General features: G+C 47.6%; 3 protein-coding genes across 5 annotated transcripts in view; 1 reads left to right on the top strand and 2 right to left on the bottom strand.

Annotated features, from left to right (window-relative positions):
• Nucleotides 1-322: 322 nt before the first annotated feature.
• LOC131263570 (actin-binding protein IPP) lies at nucleotides 323-3015 on the top strand. Its single transcript, XM_058265788.1, has 4 exons — nucleotides 323-789; nucleotides 1020-1992; nucleotides 2054-2114; nucleotides 2183-3015. Exons 1-4 carry the CDS (start codon nucleotides 337-339, stop codon nucleotides 2571-2573), a joined length of 1878 nt encoding a protein of 625 aa, XP_058121771.1. The 5' UTR covers nucleotides 323-336; the 3' UTR covers nucleotides 2574-3015.
• A 1525-nt stretch (nucleotides 3016-4540) lies between these two features.
• LOC131267512 (nuclear distribution protein nudE homolog) lies at nucleotides 4541-7164 on the bottom strand. Of its 2 annotated transcripts, XM_058270408.1 has the most exons (3): nucleotides 6248-7164; nucleotides 5314-6160; nucleotides 4541-5250 (listed from the first exon to the last, which is right to left on the bottom strand). In XM_058270408.1, the coding sequence occupies exons 1-3, from the start codon at nucleotides 6560-6562 to the stop codon at nucleotides 4859-4861; spliced, it is 1554 nt and encodes a 517-aa protein (XP_058126391.1). In that variant the 5' UTR covers nucleotides 6563-7164; the 3' UTR covers nucleotides 4541-4858. The 2 variants fall into 2 exon arrangements, with proteins under 2 accessions (XP_058126391.1, XP_058126390.1); XM_058270407.1 differs by having other exon boundaries at nucleotides 4541-6160.
• A 3208-nt stretch (nucleotides 7165-10372) lies between these two features.
• Nucleotides 10373-21919, bottom strand: part of LOC131267761 (protein Atossa) — a 34405-nt gene continuing 22858 nt past the window's right edge. For both annotated transcript variants that reach the window (XM_058270715.1, XM_058270714.1), the window contains 5 exons: nucleotides 16211-17182; nucleotides 15988-16124; nucleotides 11988-15921; nucleotides 11630-11892; nucleotides 10373-11555 (listed from right to left, as the gene is read on the bottom strand). In XM_058270715.1, coding sequence (XP_058126698.1) covers nucleotides 11369-11555; nucleotides 11630-11892; nucleotides 11988-15921; nucleotides 15988-16124; nucleotides 16211-17182 — 5493 coding nt within the window. In that variant the 3' untranslated portion in view covers nucleotides 10373-11368. The remainder of the gene's footprint in view (nucleotides 11556-11629; nucleotides 11893-11987; nucleotides 15922-15987; nucleotides 16125-16210; nucleotides 17183-21919) is intronic.

The following is a 21919-nucleotide window of genomic DNA, read 5'->3' as shown; positions in this document are numbered from 1 at the left end:
GGAAGGAAGCAACTGAACTGGTTGACGTTCTACAAAAGCTGCTGTTTTAGTTGCTGGCTCGCAAGGGACGACGTGCGCGGACGGTCGCGTTAATTAGGGCGTATGTTGCGAATTACTCGTATACGCCTGTTGTTGCTGTGGTACCGTGTCCGGTGAACGGACATTACGTGCAGTGAAGCAAAACGAACAATTAAACTTCGAAAGTCGAGTGAAACTACGGACTATGTGTGACACTTTGCCGTAGAGTTTGCAGTGGAAATAATAACGTTTGCCATATCGGAAACTGTGAAATCGTTGGGGTGTTTTGAGTTCAGAAAAATCTACAGATTAACCAAAATGCCTCCGCTGAACAGTTTCAATGGCAACAACTGTGGGGACATCATTTGTTCCCTCGGTTCACAAACTCCCAGTACGCCATCGGATTTGTCACACTCTCAGGTTGGCGGAGGAGGAGGAGGAGGAGGAGGAACAGTGACCGGTCCGGGTGGCAGTAGTGCCAAGCCAAAGTTCACCTGTCCACATTACGCCCAGAAGATGCTGCTCAACCTGAACGCACTTCGGCTGGACTCGCGCTTCTGTGATGTGGAGATCAAAGTTGGCGGCGGAACGACGGTCCACGCCCACCGGGCCGTCCTGAGTGCGAGTTCGGCGTACTTCGAGGCCATGTTTCGGCCGGAGCTAGGACTGAGCGAGGGCAAGCAACGGACGGTCACGCTGCACTCGATACGGGCGGACATCCTGGAGCTGCTGGTCGACTTCATCTACACCGGACAGATCGAAATCGAACAGGTGAGTTTTGGGAAACGACGCACTGTGATTGACGTTCGTGTAAACGTATGAAAATCTTCAGTATTATGAACAGTAATGTTCTTGATCATAAAGTTACCCTTTTTTTTTGGTAATTTTTAAGATTTACTTTCCACCTCTGCTTAACACATTCTAGATAACTTGCCTTGGTTATATTGGCCCTTATAGTCTGAATGGTTTTAATTGAAGGTTTTATTTGCTTTGCTCAACAGAGTAACGTACAGGAATTGCTGGCCGCGGCCGATATGCTGCAGGTGCCGGAGGTGGTGGACGGATGCTGCGAATACCTCTGCCGAGAGTTACATTCCACGAACGCGCTCGGTATCTTGCGCTTTGCGGAGGCACACAACTGCCGCCAGCTCGCCGACGTAGCCGCAAACTTTGTCCACAGCAACTTCCCGAAGGTGGCGCTCGAAGACGAACTGCTCGACATTCCGCACACGCTGCTCGTTAAGGTGATATCGTCCGAGGCGCTGCGTGTCGACAGCGAGTATCAGGTGTTTAATGCAGCCCTGCGCTGGATCCAGCATGACGTTGTCCCACGCCGGCAGTATGTGTTCGAGATACTGTCGCACGTTCGCATCGCGCTGGTTCCGGTCGGATTGATCGATCAGGCGATCGCCGATTGTCGCGATGTGTCGCTCAAGATAGCGCTACGCTCGGTGCGGAAAGATCTGACCTCGCGCCGCGGCCAACTGGTGCCGCTGCGCGTTTGCCCGAGGGTTTGCGCAAAGAAAAGCATCTATGTGATTGGTGGGTCGCGGCGGGAGCAGTCGGCCGGTTGGACACCGACCGATTGGATTTTCGAGTCGGTCATCAAGTACGACATCTTCCGCTGCGAGTGGATCGAATCGGCCCCGATGGAGATTGGACGCATACTGCCCGGGGTGGCGGCCCTCGGTGGTAAGATCTATGTGATCGGAGGCGAACGGGGCAGCCAGATACTGGCCAATGGGGAAGTGTTCGACACGCAGAACAACAATTGGGAACCGATGGCACCGATGAATGTGCCGCGGTGCGAGTTTGGACTGTGCACACTGGGCGGCACGCTGTACGCGATGGGTGGATGGATCGGTGAGGACATTGGCGGGTCGATCGAGTGCTACGATCCGATGAAGAACGCGTGGCGCATGGTGGGGGATTTGCCGGAACCGAAATTTAGCATGGGCGTCGTGAGCTTCGAAGGTAGGGAAGATCATGGCTAGGAAAAATAAAAAAATCCTCACTAAATACTGTTCTTCCGTAGGACTTATCTACATCGTTGGCGGATGCAACAACCACTCTAGATATTTAACCGATCTTATAAGGTAAAATCGTAGGATGCAAATATTTTATGCCGCATGGAATAATGCAGTGGTGTCCCGTATCATTCTAGCTATAATCCGGTAACGAACGAATGGACCAACCTTGCACGCATGCCAACGGCTCGCTGTTCGATGGGCGTAGCCATTCTTGATCGGCATCTGTACGTCGTCGGTGGAAATAGCAGTCAGCAGGAGGTTCTCCGCACTGTTGAGCGGTATAGTTTCGACGAAGACAAATGGTCCATGGTGTCGCCGATGACGGTCCGTCGTTCCAGTCCCGCCGTCGCTGCCGCCGATGGCCTACTGTATGTTGCTGGTGGTGATCAACCGTGCGAAATCAACTTTTACCGAGCGCAGATTACGATCGCGTCATTCGAGTGCTTCGATCCGATCACGGACCAATGGAAAGTCTGTCCGGATCTGCCGACGAGCAGGTCGGAGGCAGGTGCGGTCGTGGTTTAGATGAGTCTGCCTTTTCGTTTTGCGCTAACAAAAAATGCCATCTTACCAAAGAAGAGACGGAGCAGGGTGCTACCGGATTATTTTCGTTTCCATCGAAAGGAAATTTCCGACGCATGATCCAACCCAAAGTTAAGATGGAGCTTGCATGCAGTTTCCACACGAAATATTTAACCATTTTCCGAAGCTTTTTACACACGCACTGATACTCAACCTCACGCCAAGGAACACGACATTTTCAATGTAGTTACGGTCAAAGTCAACGGTCATGTGGTGGTGGAGATTACGAAATAAAATGAGTGTGCATGTTAAACAAAGTTTCTAGACACATAACGCGTCCAAAAATAATAATATCGCTCAGTTAATGTCATCAAAACCATCGTGCGTTCCATTCCCTTTTCCTTATGTACGTTGCAAATAAAGATGTTTTATCGAATTATTCTAAAAACGATCACCACGACTTTTTCTCTCTTTTGCATCAGAACGAGACAACCTGAAACATTTGGATCATTTGAATAAATATAGCCTTTATTATGCGTTAGTCTTCAATAGTCTTGCTCAGCACTCTCTTGCAATCACTTTTACGTACTTCCTCACCCTCTTTATTTTGCTCTATAGAAATTTTGAGTTTGTATTTTTCTGTTTTTGTTATCGTCCTAATGTTCTAATACACAAGCTAGATTGGTTGAACATTTATTAAATTCAACAACTGTTGTTGGTATATTTGCTTGTCAGTTTTATGTTCTTAGTTTTTGTTTCACTTTCGAATTGTTCTTTTTTTTTACCAGAATGTTTCAAGTACTTTCGAAAACGTGCTCTAAGCACAACACGTATAGGGGAGAGTTAATATTTGTTTCACTTTCGCCCATATTGCAGATCCTATTCCTTGTAGTAGCTCGGGTTATGTTTAATTTAATATACGCTTCGAATGCTCGTCATTGTTGTACAGCATCACACTTCAACCTAAACATTTCTCCCGCGGGAGCTGTTTGTTTTTATGTATTACACATTCCGGAAAGTATCCTCTTTTTACTTCGATAAAAAATAAAACTCCATTTTCTACTATAATTATTAAATTAAAGACGCAAGTATACACATCCAAGGCAAACAACTGATCCCGATAGACGACCGTTTTGAAGTGGACCATCGCGAAGAGGCATCATCTGTCGACATAACTAAAGATCAGTACGTAATCGAACCGGGGACTGTTTCCCAATATTACCGGGAATACTAATTAAAACCACAGATCATTCTAGTTAATTTACATAGCAAAAGGTTGTAAGTGCGAAAGCAAAGGCGAACTGCCAGCGTGAGAGATTTTAGGTGGCGTAAATATAAGGAGAAAACCTACAAAAATCCTTCTGAGGGTTGTTTTAACACGGGATTCGTTCCAAGAAAAAGGTGGTAAGCTTTGGGATCAGCTTCTATACTCCATCTTTTTATTTTTGTTGGTTGTCGCTCGGTCCTTGGAATAGCTCTTATTTTTCCCTTTGCAAAGCGGTGGTGCTAAACATCCATCTTTTGTAGCTAACTACGAGCTAACGTGCACTCACTACGTATTGCATATGATCGTAAGATCTAAACATTTATCTGAAAGCGATCAACGCGATTTCAATGCCAGTTTAGAAAAATCCCGGGCTACGTCACCGTCGACCGGATATGGGTGCCAAACGAAGCAGTAGTGAAACGGAAGTACAAAACACATCCGTGCTTTCATACAGAAATGTTCAGCGACACAAAACAAAAAAGGTATCGTAAATTTTGCGAACACAATCACACAGACCGGAAGGAGAGAAAAAAGCTTAGCTATCCTTCGAAAAAGGGGTTTCCATTCCTATTTCCATACTCCTGGCATGGCGTTATAGTATCTATATATACAACTGACGAAAGGTGGGTACTTAAATTAAAACATAGAACCGATTGAACGCCGAAGCGAAGCGGAAAGGAAACTCCTGATGCTTTGTCAATACAACCCTATTTCCACCTCGACACGGACGTGAATCGTGCCATCGCAGAGTACATTAAATAACTTAAATATCTCACGACCGTGTTGTTTTCTTATGCAAGAAGAAAAGAATTCAAAAACTCTAACCAAGTGGCGAGTTTTTCTGAAAGCCCCGCTGCTCAGACACATCCCGTCCGGCGGTTTGTTTGTGTTTATGAAAGGATGTCGCGCTGGGTGCCGCCTGGTCCGTTTCACGCCAAAGGCAAGAAATCCGATCGTTTTATGGTTTTGAAGGACGACAGACTCGCAGCTTTTTTTTTTGTTTGGGGAAGCGGGAAATGGTTCACTTGTTCGTTCGCAGAAGCTCCACCTTGGGGGAGGAAGCAGTCTGGTGGTGTGTTTGGGGCGTTTGCGTACCAATGGTGATGGTGGTCGGTTGGTAAGAGTGAAGCTGCACGTTGCCACTGCTCATGCCGCAGCAGTTTGCCGCACCGCCGCCCAGTGTCGCACCGTCTCCACTCGTGCCCGAACCGAGCGAATTGAGGGAAAGATTACTGTCGGCGTGATGGTGATGATGGTGCAGATGGCTTTGGTAACTGTTGCTATGGTGATTGTGTAGATGCGAGTTGTTTGTGAGATGGTGACTGCTCGCTGTCGAGGAAAGTCCTGAACCGGCGTGCGCACTATGGTGTAGACTGGACGCGGTCTCGCGGTTGTTGTGTAGCGACTGTCGGTGGTGCTGGTGGTTGTGATGATGATTGAGACTACCGTGAGCGCCCGTCCTTTCCGTCGTCGTGGTCGACGTCATCGTGCTAGCAGAACCTGCACGGTCCGACGGAATCCCCTTACTTGTTCGCGATGAAGGTTTGTGTATTTTCCAAGCCTTCAGCTTAGCTTCCATATTATCCAGCCGCCGGAGCAAATCGGCCACAATGTTCAACGTTGACACACGGTCGCTCGGTGCCATCGGTGCATTCACTCCACTTAGGCTTGAGGGAGTGCTGGACACAAGGGCCGTAGTTGGTGCATTATTTCCATTGCGTTCCATTATGAGCTGACTGCCGGGGGATAGCAGTAACGTGCCCTTCGACAAACCATCCCCAACAACATCGGCCAACGTTTTGTCACCTTCGGTTTTCGTGTCACGCCCAACATCGTTCAATTTTCCCGTACTTCCCTTGACTAGCAGGGACTGTTTGCTGCTGTTTAGATTGTTATTCAATGTTTCCAGCTTAGTCCCAGCCAGTTCTGTTTCCGAACCATCACCGAAACTAACGTTATTCAGCTGAGTGCTTGTACCGGAAGTGACCGCCGTGGCAATCGTCGTCGTACTTTCATTCGGTCCTGGCTCGTGCTGGCTTACATCTACCTCGCCTTCCACCGAATTTTCCCCGAACTTTTCTCCTGCGTGTTCCTCCGGTTTTAAGGTGCGCACCTTCAGTTCCTGCTTCAAATCGCGCGCCTCATCCATCAATCGCTGCAGCTTAATTTGCATCCGCTCCTTCTCATCCACCTCCAGCTCGAGCAAGGCATTCTTTTCGTACGCTTGGTTCAGCATCGATTCGAACTCGGCCACACTTTCACTGGCCACCCGGTTCGCTCGCTCCAGATCGTCATTTTTCTGCTCAAGTTCGCGTATGTATATCTAAAAAACAAGAAAACAAAGGAACCGTGTAGTGACCTCGCATGACATAAACCATGGTTGCCATGGTGAAGGACTCGGCTAACATACCTTCAACTTTTCGTTCTCCTTCGCTAGAATCCGATAGTCCGCATCGATTTTGTTCGTTTCGTTTTCCGTGTACTGCATCTTCCGCTTGTAGGACTCATTTTCCGTGTGCAGCTGGTTCACCAGCTGGTTCAGATCGCGGATCTTTTTCTCCTGCTGCTCGACCGTCATCTCCAGCTCGGCCTCCAGTTGACGCGATTCGGCGGTGAAGTCATCGAACTCACGCTGCGCATCATCCCGCTCCTGTGACACCTTCAGGCAGCGCTCCTTCCAGTACACGCACTCCTCTTCGACGCTGGTGAACAGTTTTTCTTCCATCGTGTGGCCTGTGCTTTTTTTGGCTACACTTGCTTAACGAAGCAAAATACCAAACGTCCACGGGCTCACGACGCTGCTCGCTTGACCTTGCTTTAACGGTGCAATTATTTCCTAACCGCTGCCCAGACTGCAGTGAAAAAGTTTGTTTGTTTTCGATTCGTTCTACCCACCCACACGGAGTGATACCTGGATGGTGCAAAAACACGAAAAATCAATTGTGCAACGAAGTTTCCATCGGGTTGATTCACTCTCTGGTGGATGCACCTAAACGATACCGACACAAATGATCGCCGTCTAATACGAGCGCACGACCATCATGCACAAATGTTCCGTCCCGAATAGCCTTTTCAAGATCGCATTGCTTGTTCTGTCGGAACGCCCCACAAACAGCGAAAAAACGCACCTGACGCACGATGAATGACACAGAACGGGGTGATTGCGATGCCAGCTCGTCGTACGCAACATGAACGATTGCTAGGGGATCGTACAAGCGCAAGCGCCACCCTTTTGCCAACACTTTGCAGAGCTGGTCGATCACTGATCAAACGTATTGCGAATAAAGTGGGCTTTCATTTTTTAACACAATTTATTTCCGTACTGTTTCTTTCTTCCGAGAAGGACCTACTAGGAGCACCCAAAACACACGAAACTACTGACAGCGTCATTTGACAAATAGCGTCATCTAGCGACCTTGGTCGTTTGCAAGGTTTAGAGAAGTTGTGATACTACAGTGTATACAGTACGCGCCGAATTGTATAGTCACTTACAATATTTGCGTCTTTTCGATTTACGTTTCCACATATTCCGTTGGCCAAAATTATAGCACTTGGAATCATAAACAGTACTCGAGAAATATAAAAATAATTAGCATGTAGAAAAATAAAACATTTACAGGAAAAATAACTAGGGAAAGTTGGGGCAAGATGCCGGTACGGGCATCGATAAGGGCTCAGTATAGGACTGTTTACTCGTGCCTCTGCATAGACTAACCTTTCAACAAGCAACCTTGGTCCATTTTCAGTTTGTTTTGGGTCGTCTTGCCCCATGTTTACATTGGGGTGCGTCCTGCCCCACCGCTCGGGCCATCTTGCCCCACTTTTGTCAACGGAGTCAAATCCAAAAGGTCCTTCGAAAACCTTATTTTATAAGAAATTGATAAGTTTGAAGTGGTTTTTCTTATTTTTCGTACATAAAAAAGATGTTTAAAAATTCAACTATGAAAAAATAGAATGCTTTTAATGAATAGAGAAGAGAGAAATGTTTTTCGGTTAGGGGGGGCGTGCTGCCCCACTTTACCTTACAAAGTTATTGAAAAGTAGCCAGCGTAAAGCGACAGCCGAGCGGGAGCGCCGGTAATCGGCCCTTGAGCGCCGGGGGGCTTTTACCACCTTGACGGCGTGGGTTCGAGAACCCCCCCCAATACTATCCCTGCTAACAGAAAGAAAAGCCCTTACCAACACAGTCGTTGCGCCAAGAAGAAGAGCTAATGCACTTGCACCCCACCCCTTTACCATAGAATTGATTTATAATGTTAATTAAAGACATTATTTTATAGTTTTCGTTTTTAACTGAACATCTAGTGAATTATTTCGTTTTTCTTTATTACTTCATTAAATATTTTTCATTACTTTTCTGAAAAAATGTATATAAATATATAGTAAATGTATATTGTTATTATTTTCCCACCATTTCCTCTTGCTACACACACCTCCAGCGTTCTCTTGCATGCTTGCATTATTATTCCATCGTGTCGAAGTTTTATTATTCCCAGCAGTTGACTGCAACTTTTTACTATTTTGTTTTTACTACTAAACGTCAAGTGATTAGTACACCGGTGCCATTTCATTATTCGATACATAGTGCGATCATGGCTTGGCTTTTACTGTTCCAAGGGATTTATCATCATCATCATCATCATCATTAGTGTGGTATATTGATCTTAATATTTGGTTTAAATTTCACTCTGATCCAGCAGTTGAATTATCGATTTGCTTCTGCAGCAATCCTCTACAATCCACAAACTTACACATTCCCCTACTAAAAAGGGTGTTCTCAATCGGGGGTTTTAACATTTAGTCTGTGAAATAATATTTCTAACGTGAGCATCGAAAAATATTGTAACTTTTTCGGCATCAAATCGTCAAACAAAAATAATTGCATTTTTGAACGATTGATTTTCGGCTTGAGATTTAACTTTGTCTATTGTTGTTCTTTTTGTATTCGTAAAGTTAAAGTTTTCCCTCGTCCTCTAATTGTATTCCTGCCATGCTTACGACATCCTTTTCGTCTACAAAACATATCTACAACAGCCCCGACGGAAGCCACGGTTTCTGCCCGGCAGTAACCATACTCCTTTCGTGTGCTTTCTTACCTATCTTGTATGTGTTTTACTAACTCTTTCTTTTAATTCGTTCAGAATGGGAAATCTGTTCTATTGGTAAGTTACGTTAGAAACTTACGTTTCATTCGTTTTGAAATGTTTTTATTCTCATCTGAGGCGTGTCCAGTGTGCGGTGGCTTATGAAGATGTTGTCCTATTCCTTTCTGCTCTTTGTGACCCAATTCTATTTGTGACTAGTTATACTTTTGTCTTGCGCTGCATATGCTTGTAGTTACCATTCTGGTCCTCTGCTGTATTTGTATCTCCTTTTTTAAAATTCTCTATCGGTGGTTGCCTTTTGCTTCCCATCGCTTTCTCCGCGTTGATCGATTACATTTTCTTAACGTGGCGCAGCACAGCGTTGTGCAAAGCATGGGAACACATTGAAGGAATTTGCCTAATCCATGCTGCACGCGGCAATGCACTGATAAGCCACAGGCAGAGCTACAACATCTCGTCCATAGAATTTTTCGTTCTTACGTATCTACCCCATTTTCTACAAATTGCATATGACGGAAGGGGGGAAAAAGGGAAGAGGACACAAATAGTTTCGAATGGGGAGGCTAGTTTGCTTTGCTTATCTACAAACAAGAACCGTTTCCTACAGGGCTACGCAATGTCGTCATACAACCGTATTCAATTCAACCTTCAGCTCGTTTAGACATATTCCACATAAAACCTGATGATGAGAAAAGTCATCTCCATTCTACGATAATAACGTGCGATCGATCTCTTCGGTCAGATTTATGGGAACGATTAGCTAAATATGAAAGATTAATGTCCCTCCTTGGGGTTGACGATTTCCTGCAGAGTTGCATGTCCTTATCCCTTGGAGGTTGTATGGATTCGCTTCAATATGGCAGTGTGGTTGAATATCTAACATCCATTTGCGCCACTACTAGGCTTGGCCAATCTGCACACACACACTCACACACATATAAACATACATTTCTTCAAATCTTTCGTAAAGTATCCTTTCCACAGTTTTATATGTTGCAAAACAAAATTGTAATGAAATGACGTCATTGGACCGCATTGGGTCAACATGGTAAACTTAAAAAAGTATCCTGCGATTCGGTGAGGGTTTGTTGAGTGTATTGCGACAACGAAAACCTTATCAATTGCAAACCATTTGTTTGTGGGCTTGATCAACAAATAATGTGTGACAACAGTGAAACAAACATATGAAAAGTTACTGACCACAACTACACCGGTTGCGAGCTAACGGGTGAAACGTATCACTTGAGAGCATTAACAATTACGGGCCGAAAATTGAAAAGTGAATGTAAATTATTACCTAAAATCAGCATCCTCCGCACATCGCCAATGTATTCATCACAATGAACAAAACCGTGTAGTATCTACAACTCTGTTACACATGTATTGTATTGTATCGCTCGATATCATCTTGTTTAGCGAAAATCGTACACTTTGCCTCAGAATATGTGTTTTTGTTTTATCAACTGTCGGGAATGATAACATAACTGTGTATGTTTTGCAACGTATGCTTTTTCCTCTTCAAAAACAATTTCACACTCAATCTGCATCTAAGCTCAAAAGGTGCCTGTGTTATGTTTTTTTTGTTACGTTACGTTCAATGCTAGCAACAATTTTAACACTTTCCTTCCACCCCTTCATCGTCGACGTAATCATCAATCACAGTTGAAGCATAAAACTAAACTGACGTATAATCACAATCGCTTGTAGTTAGCAGATTACTTTTCCCTCGCTTTAAAAGTTGGTTTGTTGAACGTAGGTATAGACCGGACCATTTCTTGCCCACATACCATTCCCTTTGGGGAAGGGATTCGTCCAACTCGTCTTGATATACTTAAAAGGATCCGAATATTTGGTAGAAATAACCACCCTTAACAAAACAGAACGATGACCCAACAGAGTTTTACAATTACCGTCTGGGAGTAAAAAAAACGAGGCAAACGTCTACCAATCTTGATTGGCATTGAAACTTCGTGATAACATTTCCGCTTACCAAAAAATCTTTCCTCAATGACATGCTCGTTTGCCAATACAGGACAAATGCAAGATGCCATATGAAACACAACAAAAGGGCAGCTAGCTTCGATCACATGTTGTTGCTGGTGGATATTCAAAAAAATAATTACCAAAAATGTATATACTCCTTACTTTACAGCACAACTGATTGCACAAAAAATTCAAGTAATAAAAATCGATTTCGCAATTCGAAAATCGATAAAATCGGTACAATTAAAAACTTCCTTTACTTTGACGTAAAGCAACCAATGAGAAGTATTCCGGCGCATTTACGACAGCTTACAAAAAAGTAGCTGCTAATATGAACTCCTGCTGCCATTCAAGGGCGATTTAGAGCGACCAAAATCACGCACTATGCTGGCGGTTGCAAGGAGCGGAGCGTTGGTCAAACAAGTAAATTTGGCTCTACTGGCTTACTGCTTATCGATACGTAAACTAAACTTGGGATTCTCCGGTACAATGGTAACCACTTTCAGTTCGTTCGGGGACTCGAGCAGATTTTTCGCATGGGCAGCAGCCGTATCACAGTCCGTGCGGCGGGATATCAGCAGACGGATGTCGGTGTGCAGTGACAACTTTCCCGATCGCGACGTTTGAAACCTGAAGATAACAAAATAATTATAATAAAATGGAATACATTTGATTCAACCGGCGCAAACCGAACCAAAACCTACCGCAAATGGATTGCATAGCGCAGCAGCTTCATCTGTTCGGCGTTGCTAAGCTGTTCGATGTTTTTGCCAAGCAACTTCAGGCTGCTCTCGTCGCAAGCTAGTATACGCTGTCGGATGAAGGTAGTCGACATTGCCGGCATATCGCGAAAGTCGTACGGCACGACAAACATCCGCACCACTGTTCCGAGTGGGTTGAGCAACGTTGCCTGGACGGTGCCAGTGCGCGGTATCGAGTATCCCTTTCTTGGAAGACGTAATTCACACTACAATGTCGTTAAAAAGAGAAGAAAAATTAGTAACGACGAAACAACATCGTGCAAGAGAGTGAAGCGACGTATTAACAACAACAAAAACGTACCACATAAGGTGTGGTGAGATGTTGTCCGGGGAGCTCATAGAAGTAGGAAGCGACCGGGATGGTTAGCTGCGTGGGGCAGAAGCTTCCAGAGGCCCCCAGTAGCACCTTAAAATCGGCGACTTGAAACTTTGGGCTCAGGCGACGCTGCAGCAACGACTCCTCGAGCGTACCGAGCATCGGCGCTCGGCCAAACTTGAACAGATTTCGATTCAGAACCTTGCTGAGCATTTGTGACGGGCGGGTTATCGCAGCTTGTCCCAATTTCAACGGCGATCCACCACTCATCAGTGCCAGCTGGTGTCTCGAAAGAGGACTGTAGCCATTTGACGAGTCGAGCAGGTATGGCAGATCGTCGTCCGACAGCTGTTCATCCGAGCCGATCGATGACCGCTCCGAGACTGATGAACGCTCCGACGGATAGCGCGTGCGATGGAGACGCTGCTGTTGGGCGTTGCGCAGAAACCGTGGAGACAGGGCACCGGTGGTGGGTGGGGAAAACGGAAACGCCGGGGCGGACTTGGATTTTATCGTGCCCGAAATGGGACTGATTGGGCTTTCTTCGAAGTCGTAGCGGAAAAGACTGGTGCTCCCACCGTTCTGACTTCGAGGACCTTTCGAACCTGAGGACCCGAAACAACCTGCCGCTCCACCATTGCCTACGGGAGTTACCCCCGACGCCGCTCCACTGCCATCAATGGCAATTGGAGATGTGGCAGGGTAGCTGGTCGAGGTAGCCGGGCTACTACCACTGGTAAAACCGGAATCGTCGCGTGCCAGCGGTGACAAGCAGAAGACGTAATTTAGATTGATTTTTGGCGAAGATTTATACTGCATCAGCTGCTGTACGTTGGGCGTACTTCCACCTCCTCCCGTCCTATTGGCCTCCAAAGGTCGGCTTCCGGAACCTCCTCCACTGATCGCGGCACAGCTAAGGATTTGCTTTTTGTGCGGCGATACACTGCTTGCCGTGCTGACGGAACAATCCGTCTCCGAGCAGCTGATGTAAAGTGGTTCTTTGCATTTTCCTGCACCACTTCTTGGTGCCGCAGGTGTGGAGGTTTGCGCCCGATGGTGTGCCATAGTGTGGGCGCTCGGTTCCATCGCGAGCGGACTACTTCCGTTGGAGAGACGCCCATTACAACCGCATCGTTTCGGAACACGCTCGCATAGATCTAGTTCGTGCTCGTTCTCATTGTCTCCACTCGTATCATCATCTTCCTCGGTGCTATCCTCCGAGGTTTGGACGATGTGGCTGCGACCATTGCTCGTACTGGTGGTGATTGTATCGATAACATCTTCGGAAAACGCACGCCGATACGATTTCATCTGATCGAAGGTAAAAACGCCACCGTTTCCGACGGCTCCAGTCGAGCTGCTCAACATCGGACTATCGCCCGGACTGATGTCCGCACTACCGATCGGGTAAAGATCGTTGTTGGCTTCCTCTCGGCCGTTACCACCGCAACAGGCTCCCTCCTCTCCCGCCATGGATCCGTGTGCTCCAGCGCCACCCTTCGAACATCCAACGGGAAGGGTAAGATGACCGACCAGGCTTTCCGACAGCGTTCGCCGGCAACCGGGCGGTGTCGAGCCACAGTCAACGACCGTCGTGATGATCGGTTTTTTCGGAGGGGCCACCGATACCAGCCCGCGGTCGCGACCAGATGTCACCTTCATAACCGCCGACGATAGTAGGTTGGTAAGATTCAGTTTAAAATTATGTTTCGTTTTTTGTCGCTTACACAGACGACAGTCACCTAAGTCTAACTTTTCCTTGCTGAAGGTATCACATTCGCTTCTTTCACACTTTACCGCCGACCCACCGTTTCCATCGCCAGCTTCGTGCTGGTGTTGGTGGTGTTGCCAGTGCTCGGTGGCATTACCGCCGTTGGGTTCCTTTTGTTTCCCGCCTTCGTCACAGGGTATGCCCACCTCTCGATCACCTTTGGAGCAAATTTTCGGGCTACCCTCTCCGATGTTATTGTTGTTTGCCGTAACGTAGTTGTTGTTATTTAATGCATGACCACCACTTTTTTTCTGCTCCGATAGCACACCACCATCATCCATCACCTGGGAGTGATTGACTTCCGTCGCAAACGAACCTCCGTTCTTGTTCCTTCCACCAACACTGTTCAGGGTGGCAGTTCTTTGGATGGCTTGAAGTAAAAGGTCACCCTTTTGCAGTGGACGTTCGTCTCCTCCACTGTTTGGCATGATTACACCACTGGCCTTACCAGCGCCTTCGCCCTCATCTTCGTCTCCCTCGTAGCCATCGCCACCGACTATGAAGCACGGTCGTGGACGAGTACCGTTTTCGGCCACCATCTTCTCAGGGAACGCTACGCCTTCCCTCCCGGTGGTGGTGATGGAAGTTTCCATCGGTGCATCCACCACCCGCAAGTGGTGGGCACTTGCTGTTTGCGGCCTTGGATGACGTTTATCACAGTTATCATTGATAATATCGTAAGATGTATAGTAATCGTTAAAATATTGCATATGTCTATCACTGTTTGTGCTACTACTGCTGCTACCGACGGGGCCCGTTCCTAGAACCACCTTCACGGGACCGTTTATGCTGCCAGCGGAATAACTAGACACGGATTTTTCCTCCTCCACCCGAGATCGACAGCAGTCGGCACAATAATTGTTCGCCGAAGTCGTAGCCCCACCACCGTCGGTTTGTGTGGCGACGGATGAAACAAATGACACAGCACCATCAGTGACCACTGGGAATGCAGCCGACGTCTGTGTGGACTTAGAATTGGCGGCGATCGTTTGGTACCGATCATCACAGCAGACCATCATCGCAGTACCGCCGTTTTGCTGTTGGTTCGAGGAGTACAGTGGGGGCTGGATCGAATTGATTGAGGACGTTAAAGCATTGTGGCAGTTTCCATTGGTACAGCTTCCATTGGTGGTCCCATTCGGATACACCACCGTCGTGGTGCCACCATTCCCAATCGCACCACCGATCCCATACGGACCTTTGGCGGGGGATTTGCTGATGCTGCCACCTGTTCCGCTTCCACTCCCATTGCTACAACTACTGTAGCTCATCGGTGATGCGTAAGCCGAACTGTCCGCTGCGGATCCGTGCCTGGCGCCGTTGGTATTGCTACGGCTACTGGTGCTGAGGCTTCCACCACTACCACTACTACTACTACTACATGCACCACCAGCACCACCACCACCACCAACACAACTTGAAGCAACAGCAAATCTTGCGATACATTCCGCCACCGACGACGACGACCCGGACGATTTCTTTTTCTTCTCTCGCTTCTGCATGCGCTTCTTGTACTTTAGCAGCTGCTTCTCACGATGGCTGATGGCGGCCGCCGATGTGAGCAACATACCCGGTATCCCTTCGTCCCCTTCTCCCATGCGCGGATCATCGGCCTCGCCCTCCTCGTCATCGTCCAGCTCGAACTCCCGAAAGGCGCACCGATGCTTGCCCTTCTCGTGGCACGGAAGCCGATCCAGTCGATCGCCCGACAGTATCCCGGCCGTGCCGGTGGCGCCGATCATTTTAGTCGCATCGAGCGCCGCGTGGATGCCCGGGATGCGGTCCAGGCGGGGCAAACTTTTCAGGCATACCTGTATAACAAACCCGTCGGCCACGCTCGCGTCCGGGAAGTTGTGTACGAGCGGTTTCTCGTTAAAGCATGCAGTGCTATCGTACGTGCGAATGCGGAACAGTATGTCCAGTTTGGCCTGCTGAGATAGAAAGGAAGCTTTGCCGGTGGTGGTGGCGTTGGCCGCGGAAGAAGGACCCTTCATCATCGGGGAAACATTTTTGATGCGCGGATGGTTAAAAATTTCCGGTTCCAGCGAGTTCTTGATCAGATCCGTCCAGGCGGAGATCTGGGAGAAGTACAGCTGGCTACGAATGGCGGCGCACAGCGACTGCAGGGTCATAGTGGTGGGCGATTTCCTGAATAGTTTAAGAAGACGCACAATGAGTTTAGTTTAAAATTACACTCAACACTAGATAACTTACGTCATCACTAGCTTCAAAATCCATTGTTCCAAAAGGATTGTGTGGTTTTCCGGACCAAGGTACACCTCAATGCACACCGCTTCACCGTTCGTCAGGATCGTCGAAAGCTGCTTGAAGTAAACCTGCCAACGAAGACACTGAAAGAGAAAAGGGTAGCCAAAGAATCCGTTAGATGGCCGAAAAAAGACCTAAACTTTCTTGTACAACGAACAGTACTACTTACGTATTTATTACGATAACTACAGCAATGCTCGGGCCCTTCGGAGCTATCGGGTTTGTTCAGGCCAATCTTCTTCAGAAACTGCTCACAGTGAGGGCCTTCCCGGGGGCGTTGCTGCTGCTGCTGTTGTTGCTTGATAGAACTACTGCTGCCGGTTGATTTACGCGAGTGGGAAGCCGAGGATGCCACGGCAGCTGCTGCGGCCGCCGCTGCCGCCATTGATGAGTTGGGTGAGGATGAGGAAAAGTTGATGAAGCTGTTACCGATCGGGTGATTCTTGATCGGTGACACGGTACCGAGCACGTTCATCTTCTCGAATCCACTATAGATGACAGCGGAGGACGACGCGGATGGGCCGGCTTCGTGTGACCAAGACGACGCGATATTTACGAACGTTTCGACACCGTACATCATATCGCCGTACGGACTCTCGCCATCGTCCATCGTTGAGCGGCCCCGGCCACTGCCCGGTTCCCCGGACACCGTCACCAGATGGTGCACCTCGTCTTTGCTCGTCCCAGGGCAGGAGGAGCGGATCTGCTGCAGCTTCAGATTAATACGCTGCGATGCATCCGTCATGTGACAGTTGGTGGTCGTGGCGTTGGCCAGCTTGTGCGCCTCGGTGATGGCCAGCAGACTGCACTCCTGCAGTGTGGACGCACCCGACGACGATGCGCTGCCTCCCCCGGAGGGTCCTCCAGCCGATGAAGATGAGGTGGTCGAAGAAGATGGTCGCTTTTTGCCACAAAACCCACCATCCTCGTCGGTCGCGCCACCGTTCGAAGATCCTCCCGCTCCGCCAGCTCCCGTTCCGCCTCCTCCACCACCATCGCCACCACCTCCAGAGCCATGGGAGCTGGCGTGGATCGAGCTGTCATCGAGCGCGGACGATCGTCCCTCCAGCACCAGCGAGGCGATGCCGATCGAAACCGGAATGGCGGGGTGTTTCGGTGATATGGAGCTACCGCTGTGCATCTGGAAGTGGGGAGGAGAAACAAGATATGAGGTTAAATCTGCTCAAAATCATGCCACCACGTGGCATAGCATTGAAAGAGAAAGAGAGTGGCGATCGACTCTCTAGTCACTTCAGTAATTGTTGCCTAACGAGTTTAGAGTTGGCCTTCGAAGTGAAATACCCACGCAATGGCGACAAAAAATCCAATCAATCTAGCAGCACCAGTTGGGGTAAATAATGAAGCTCAGCCCTAGGAACCCCTTCCCTCGTGCAGTCGTTTTGAAAACATGCAGTACATACACACACGCCTTTTGCTAGAGATTCGGTAGCACAGTTGCAGGTGATTGGTTGCTGTACATAAATTATGCAACCACCAACGTGTGCGGTTATCCCTCTCCTCCCACCTGCCGCAAACTTAAGGCGGCCACAACATATTCCATACCGAACGTTTATGCATACACGCACTGCTGGGGCAACCAAACGGCTTTCCAATGTTTGAATCGCTTTCCTCAAGCACAACGTCGTGCGTTTTGGGGTCGATTTCGGGTGGTTCAATGTTTATGGGTCACCGATCGATTCTGCCACACTGCTCCTCAATCCGTTATAGAACTGATTGACTGAAGATGTTTTCGATAACTATTTTGTCGCCCGTGGCGTCCGCTGGTGATGTCCATTTAATTAGCCATAACATAAGTTGCATTTGGACTATTTACCCCCTGATTGTCTGCCAACTACGTACCACAACCAGAAAGGAAGCTAAGAGGACTCTTTAGTCAAGGACTTCTACACAAGGGCAGCATTCCCTATTGGCAGCATTCCATCAAGGTGTTACAACGAACACAAAAAAGAAACACAACAACGACGGATGTATTGATATGTTCCCTAACACATTTCTGCTACACTCGGAACGTGCTGCTTTTATCGGGTTGGGGTGGCATATTGCCACCGAAAATAACAATTACCAGTATTAAAATGTACAAACCTGATGAGTGTGGATGTGTGAGCGCTAATTCAGATTAATTTATCTCATTTGATTTCCTATGTTGCTACGATCATGGAAAACGGAGAATTATGTCACACAGTCCAAATAGGATTGTGAAGTAGTATTGGGTTATTCTGATTCGTGACTTATGAATGCATCTCATCGAAAGATTCATTAGTCACAACTCAAGTGTGAAGAAAAAAACGGAAAGAAAAACTGATAATAATTTGTTGCAATTGTTTTGTTGTAAAAGGTGCAAAAATGAAGTCAACATTACACCACACGACTGAAGGCGCCGTAGGCATCCTTCATAACAATCGCTTTAAAAATAGTTTCAAATCCATAACGAACCTCTCGTCTAGAAAATTGTGTCGCGCCCACCACCTTCGCCCTCTTCGCTCTTCCTTCGAGGTCGATTGACATCGTCACATTTATTATTCAGCCCGGCACAAGTCCCGAAGAGATGGACCACGGTAAATTGCGGACACGCGAGCATGCCGAGAAGTGTCGACTTTTGAAGCGTTAACAGAAGCAGTGGGAGGGGTGGTGGGTAGAAAAGATATGATAGAAACATGGAAAACAGTACCATGCTCCACATAGAGAGTGAAAGGGAATTAAGAGCCCGTCGAGAAGAAGGCATCATAAAACGGTGTATGCGACGAAGGGGAAAACTGAAGCATGAGCTGCGGGCATCGGGTTGTTGTGTGCAGGGGGGGATGGCCCCCTGCCCACCCTGTATCCCCTTGCCCACGTGGGAGATGTTTGGGAAACTGCTGTGTATTCTTTTCTTTCCTCGTGCGCTCTCCTTTTGTGCACGAGTTCTTCATTTACTCTTTCTCAACACCGCAAGCTTAACATTATTTTCGCTCTCTATGTTGCTTGCGTCAAAAGGCAGCATATTGTTGCTTCGGGTGATGCGTGCTTTCTTATGTACTCTACCTGCTGCTAGGGAGGAAAATGCTCGGTGTCAACCCTCGTGCTGCCCGATGTGGGTTATGTTGTGATGTTCTAGGGGTCCCTCAACCACCCTCCACCAATGTGGCAGCGCGTTCTCCACAGCTTAAGGAGCGCAGCATAACTGTGTGTGCTTGTTGCCAACGAGCAGCAGTTGCCGGAGTTTGTGTGGTGCAAAATCTGGGTCACGAACTAGGCGTGTGTTGATGTTTGTGTGTCTATTTCTGGGAGAATTACGGAGCGTTTTCCGTTCTAGCAGTCCCGTGACATGCACATTAAGATAGTTCCCGGGAAGAGCAAGTCCACAGCGAGCGGCTTGGTGGTGGGGAAAATGGTAGGCAGTGATTTTCCATGACTGCAGGGACGAGGAGGCACCATTTGTTCGCCACTTATGGAGACCCCTCTAATCGTATGCGGAAGAATCGTACGAGCACGTGAGCGGACTGACTACCGACGTTACGGTTGGACGGGTCGGATCCAATTCACTTCTGATCGCAATCATGCTAATGGGTTAACTCTGTTCAGCGGGAGTCGTCCCCATGGAGGGCTAGGGCCTTTGAAATTCAAGTTGTGCGAGGTGAAGTGGATGGAAGGGAATCGCTTTTCCGCTTCATCGACCTTCCAAACGTGCATTTTTTGCGATGCGAGCCCAGAACAATGCGAGCCGATCGCAATACAAACAATAAACATTGGAACATTGGTAGAACACACCCAGTCCAATCGTCAAATTGAGCAGTATTAAGTAGGAATAAGAAATAAGAAAAAAATATACTCATAACCTAAACTAATTAGATCTAAAGATAGGATCAAATTACATTACGTTTAAGTAAAAGCAATGGTTTTCTGAAACCTCTGGCCAAGTATTCAACAACAAACAATCGTTCTTCACCAAAATAAAACATATGCTCGAACACAAAACAGAGTAAATAAAGCTCCACACGGTGGAGGTCCAAGCGCAAAACTCGATAATCAAAATACACATCCTCCTCCGTATGCTCCCATCTTTTAACACTCTCGGTTTTTGCGTGAAGATTTTCCCTAGACCCCTCCCAGTGGTTGTCGGGCCGGGGAATGGCTTGGCTATGTACTGACAAATCATATGTTTTCCTGCGCCTGTGTGCGTGTCGGCCGGAAAGGAAAACGAACTTCCACATAGGCAGCCAACCCCGAACACCGCACAGCAGGAGGCACCCTCCGGAACGGTCGACCGAACCGAACCGTTATGTACGAGTTTCGTTAGAGCATCGAGAGCGATGGGACGAAGGAAACATAAAAAATGTTGCAAATGGTCAAGCGAAAAGGTTGCTCGCGAGTAAGAGCGAGCGGGAGAGTTGGTGTAAAAGAATCCACCGAAAAGTTGATCAGGCAGGTTTCAATAATACCAACACGAAATCATGGCGCAGAGTGCATTACATTGACGTTTGAGGGAGGAAGCGGACAGCCGAAGATAAGCGGGAGGGATGTCGATCCAAGGATGACGGGAACTCAACATCAAGTCGTCTCGGTTTTTTGGTTTGTCCTTTGGTCAGATAACAGTTGATAGTTCCTATGTAAAATCGAAAACCGAAATCGTTTCTTTGTTGAAACCACATTTGTGTTTTTAGTCGCCCCAACTGACAACACGTGGTTTCGTTGCTGTGGTGGCATCATCAACAGCGTCATGCAGCTCGTCATCGACTTAATCGGTGAGCAGTGGAACAAAAACAGCTCGGGCTCGGAGCTAACGCAAATTTAACCACTGCTCGACGTTCTACCAATATTAACCCGTCAGCAGTGACGTGAGTAAAGGTGAAACTAATGCTACTGATTACGAAAACGACCCGCAGCAGCGACGATGATGATCGCGTGATGATGACGACGATTGATTCCAATTGAACGAACTAAAAACCACACACAAAAAGAGGTAAAAGCAGATTACTTGAGTGTCAGGCAACGAAGAGCCTCCGCTGAAATTGGCGAATAAGAGAGGTCTTAAAAAAGCCGACGTAGGCCAGGGGTTATAGTTGGCTGGAAACGATTGTCTGCTAAGATTCCAACACCCTTCCCTACTCGAGCCAGCGCTAAGTTAAAGAGTTAAAACATAAAGACCTCGACACGGCAGAAATCGCGAGAGTTTGGCAATTTTCTTTGCCAAGACATTACAAGAGTCCGTTTTCTTCTGTTCGTAAAGGAAATACACTCTCCCCCTACCCTCCACTGTAGGGAAAATGATGACCTCAACGGCGATGTCTCCCCCCGTAGCCACCCCCCGTTGATTGCTGTCTGCAAAATCGAAAGGCACACGGAAGGCAAACGTCCGACGCAACTCCAACAGACAGCGGTGGCTTTTCCTCCACACCGTCTTCCACGCCGTACGTCGGTGACCTAGTAATTCGGACACCTCGCGCCGAGGGGGGCTGGTGATTTTCACTTTTCCCCTTGCCGGAGCAGCGGCAACCGGGCGGAGACACGAGCTCGTTTGACGGTCAGGCTTCGGGGCGAAACGAGGGACAAACACACACACACACCTTAGGGAAAGGCATAAGTTCCACTGAGGAACCGGGATGGAGCACTCAGACATGGTACATTTACGTAACTGGACTGGAATAATACTGTCTGGTGGTTTGTATGTCGAAAACCACAATTTAATGAATTCCGGTACAGAGAAATTTTTCTTTCCAAAAATCGGTGTCACTCGCTTTTTCACATTTAAAAAGAAATTTTAGTTGTTGGTTTAAAACAAAAAGGAACTATTTCATGTGCACTAGGTAAAAGGAGCCAAGATTTTGTAACAGATTAGGACTCACAAGTTTCATACGATACGAATTTGGTTTAAAATTTT

This window comes from Anopheles coustani, chromosome 2, assembly GCF_943734705.1.
Source record: "Anopheles coustani chromosome 2, idAnoCousDA_361_x.2, whole genome shotgun sequence".
Taxonomy (NCBI): Eukaryota; Metazoa; Arthropoda; class Insecta; order Diptera; family Culicidae; genus Anopheles; species Anopheles coustani.
The sequence above is the reverse complement of the archived record's forward strand: the minus strand, read 5'-3'. Positions and strand labels throughout refer to the sequence as shown.

Excerpts from the sequence above, each read along its gene's own strand:
- LOC131263570 (XM_058265788.1), top strand. The coding sequence starts at position 337 with ATGCCTCCGCTGAACAGTTTCAATGGCAACAACTGTGGGGACATCATT. Across the intron at positions 790-1,019 it reads GACAGATCGAAATCGAACAG|AGTAACGTACAGGAATTGCT; the intron begins GTGAGTTTTGGG and ends TTTGCTCAACAG. Across the intron at positions 1,993-2,053 it reads GGGCGTCGTGAGCTTCGAAG|GACTTATCTACATCGTTGGC; the intron begins GTAGGGAAGATC and ends GTTCTTCCGTAG.
- LOC131267512 (XM_058270407.1), bottom strand. The coding sequence starts at position 6,562 with ATGGAAGAAAAACTGTTCACCAGCGTCGAAGAGGAGTGCGTGTACTGG. Across the intron at positions 6,161-6,247 it reads AGGAGAACGAAAAGTTGAAG|ATATACATACGCGAACTTGA; the intron begins GTATGTTAGCCG and ends CTTGTTTTTTAG.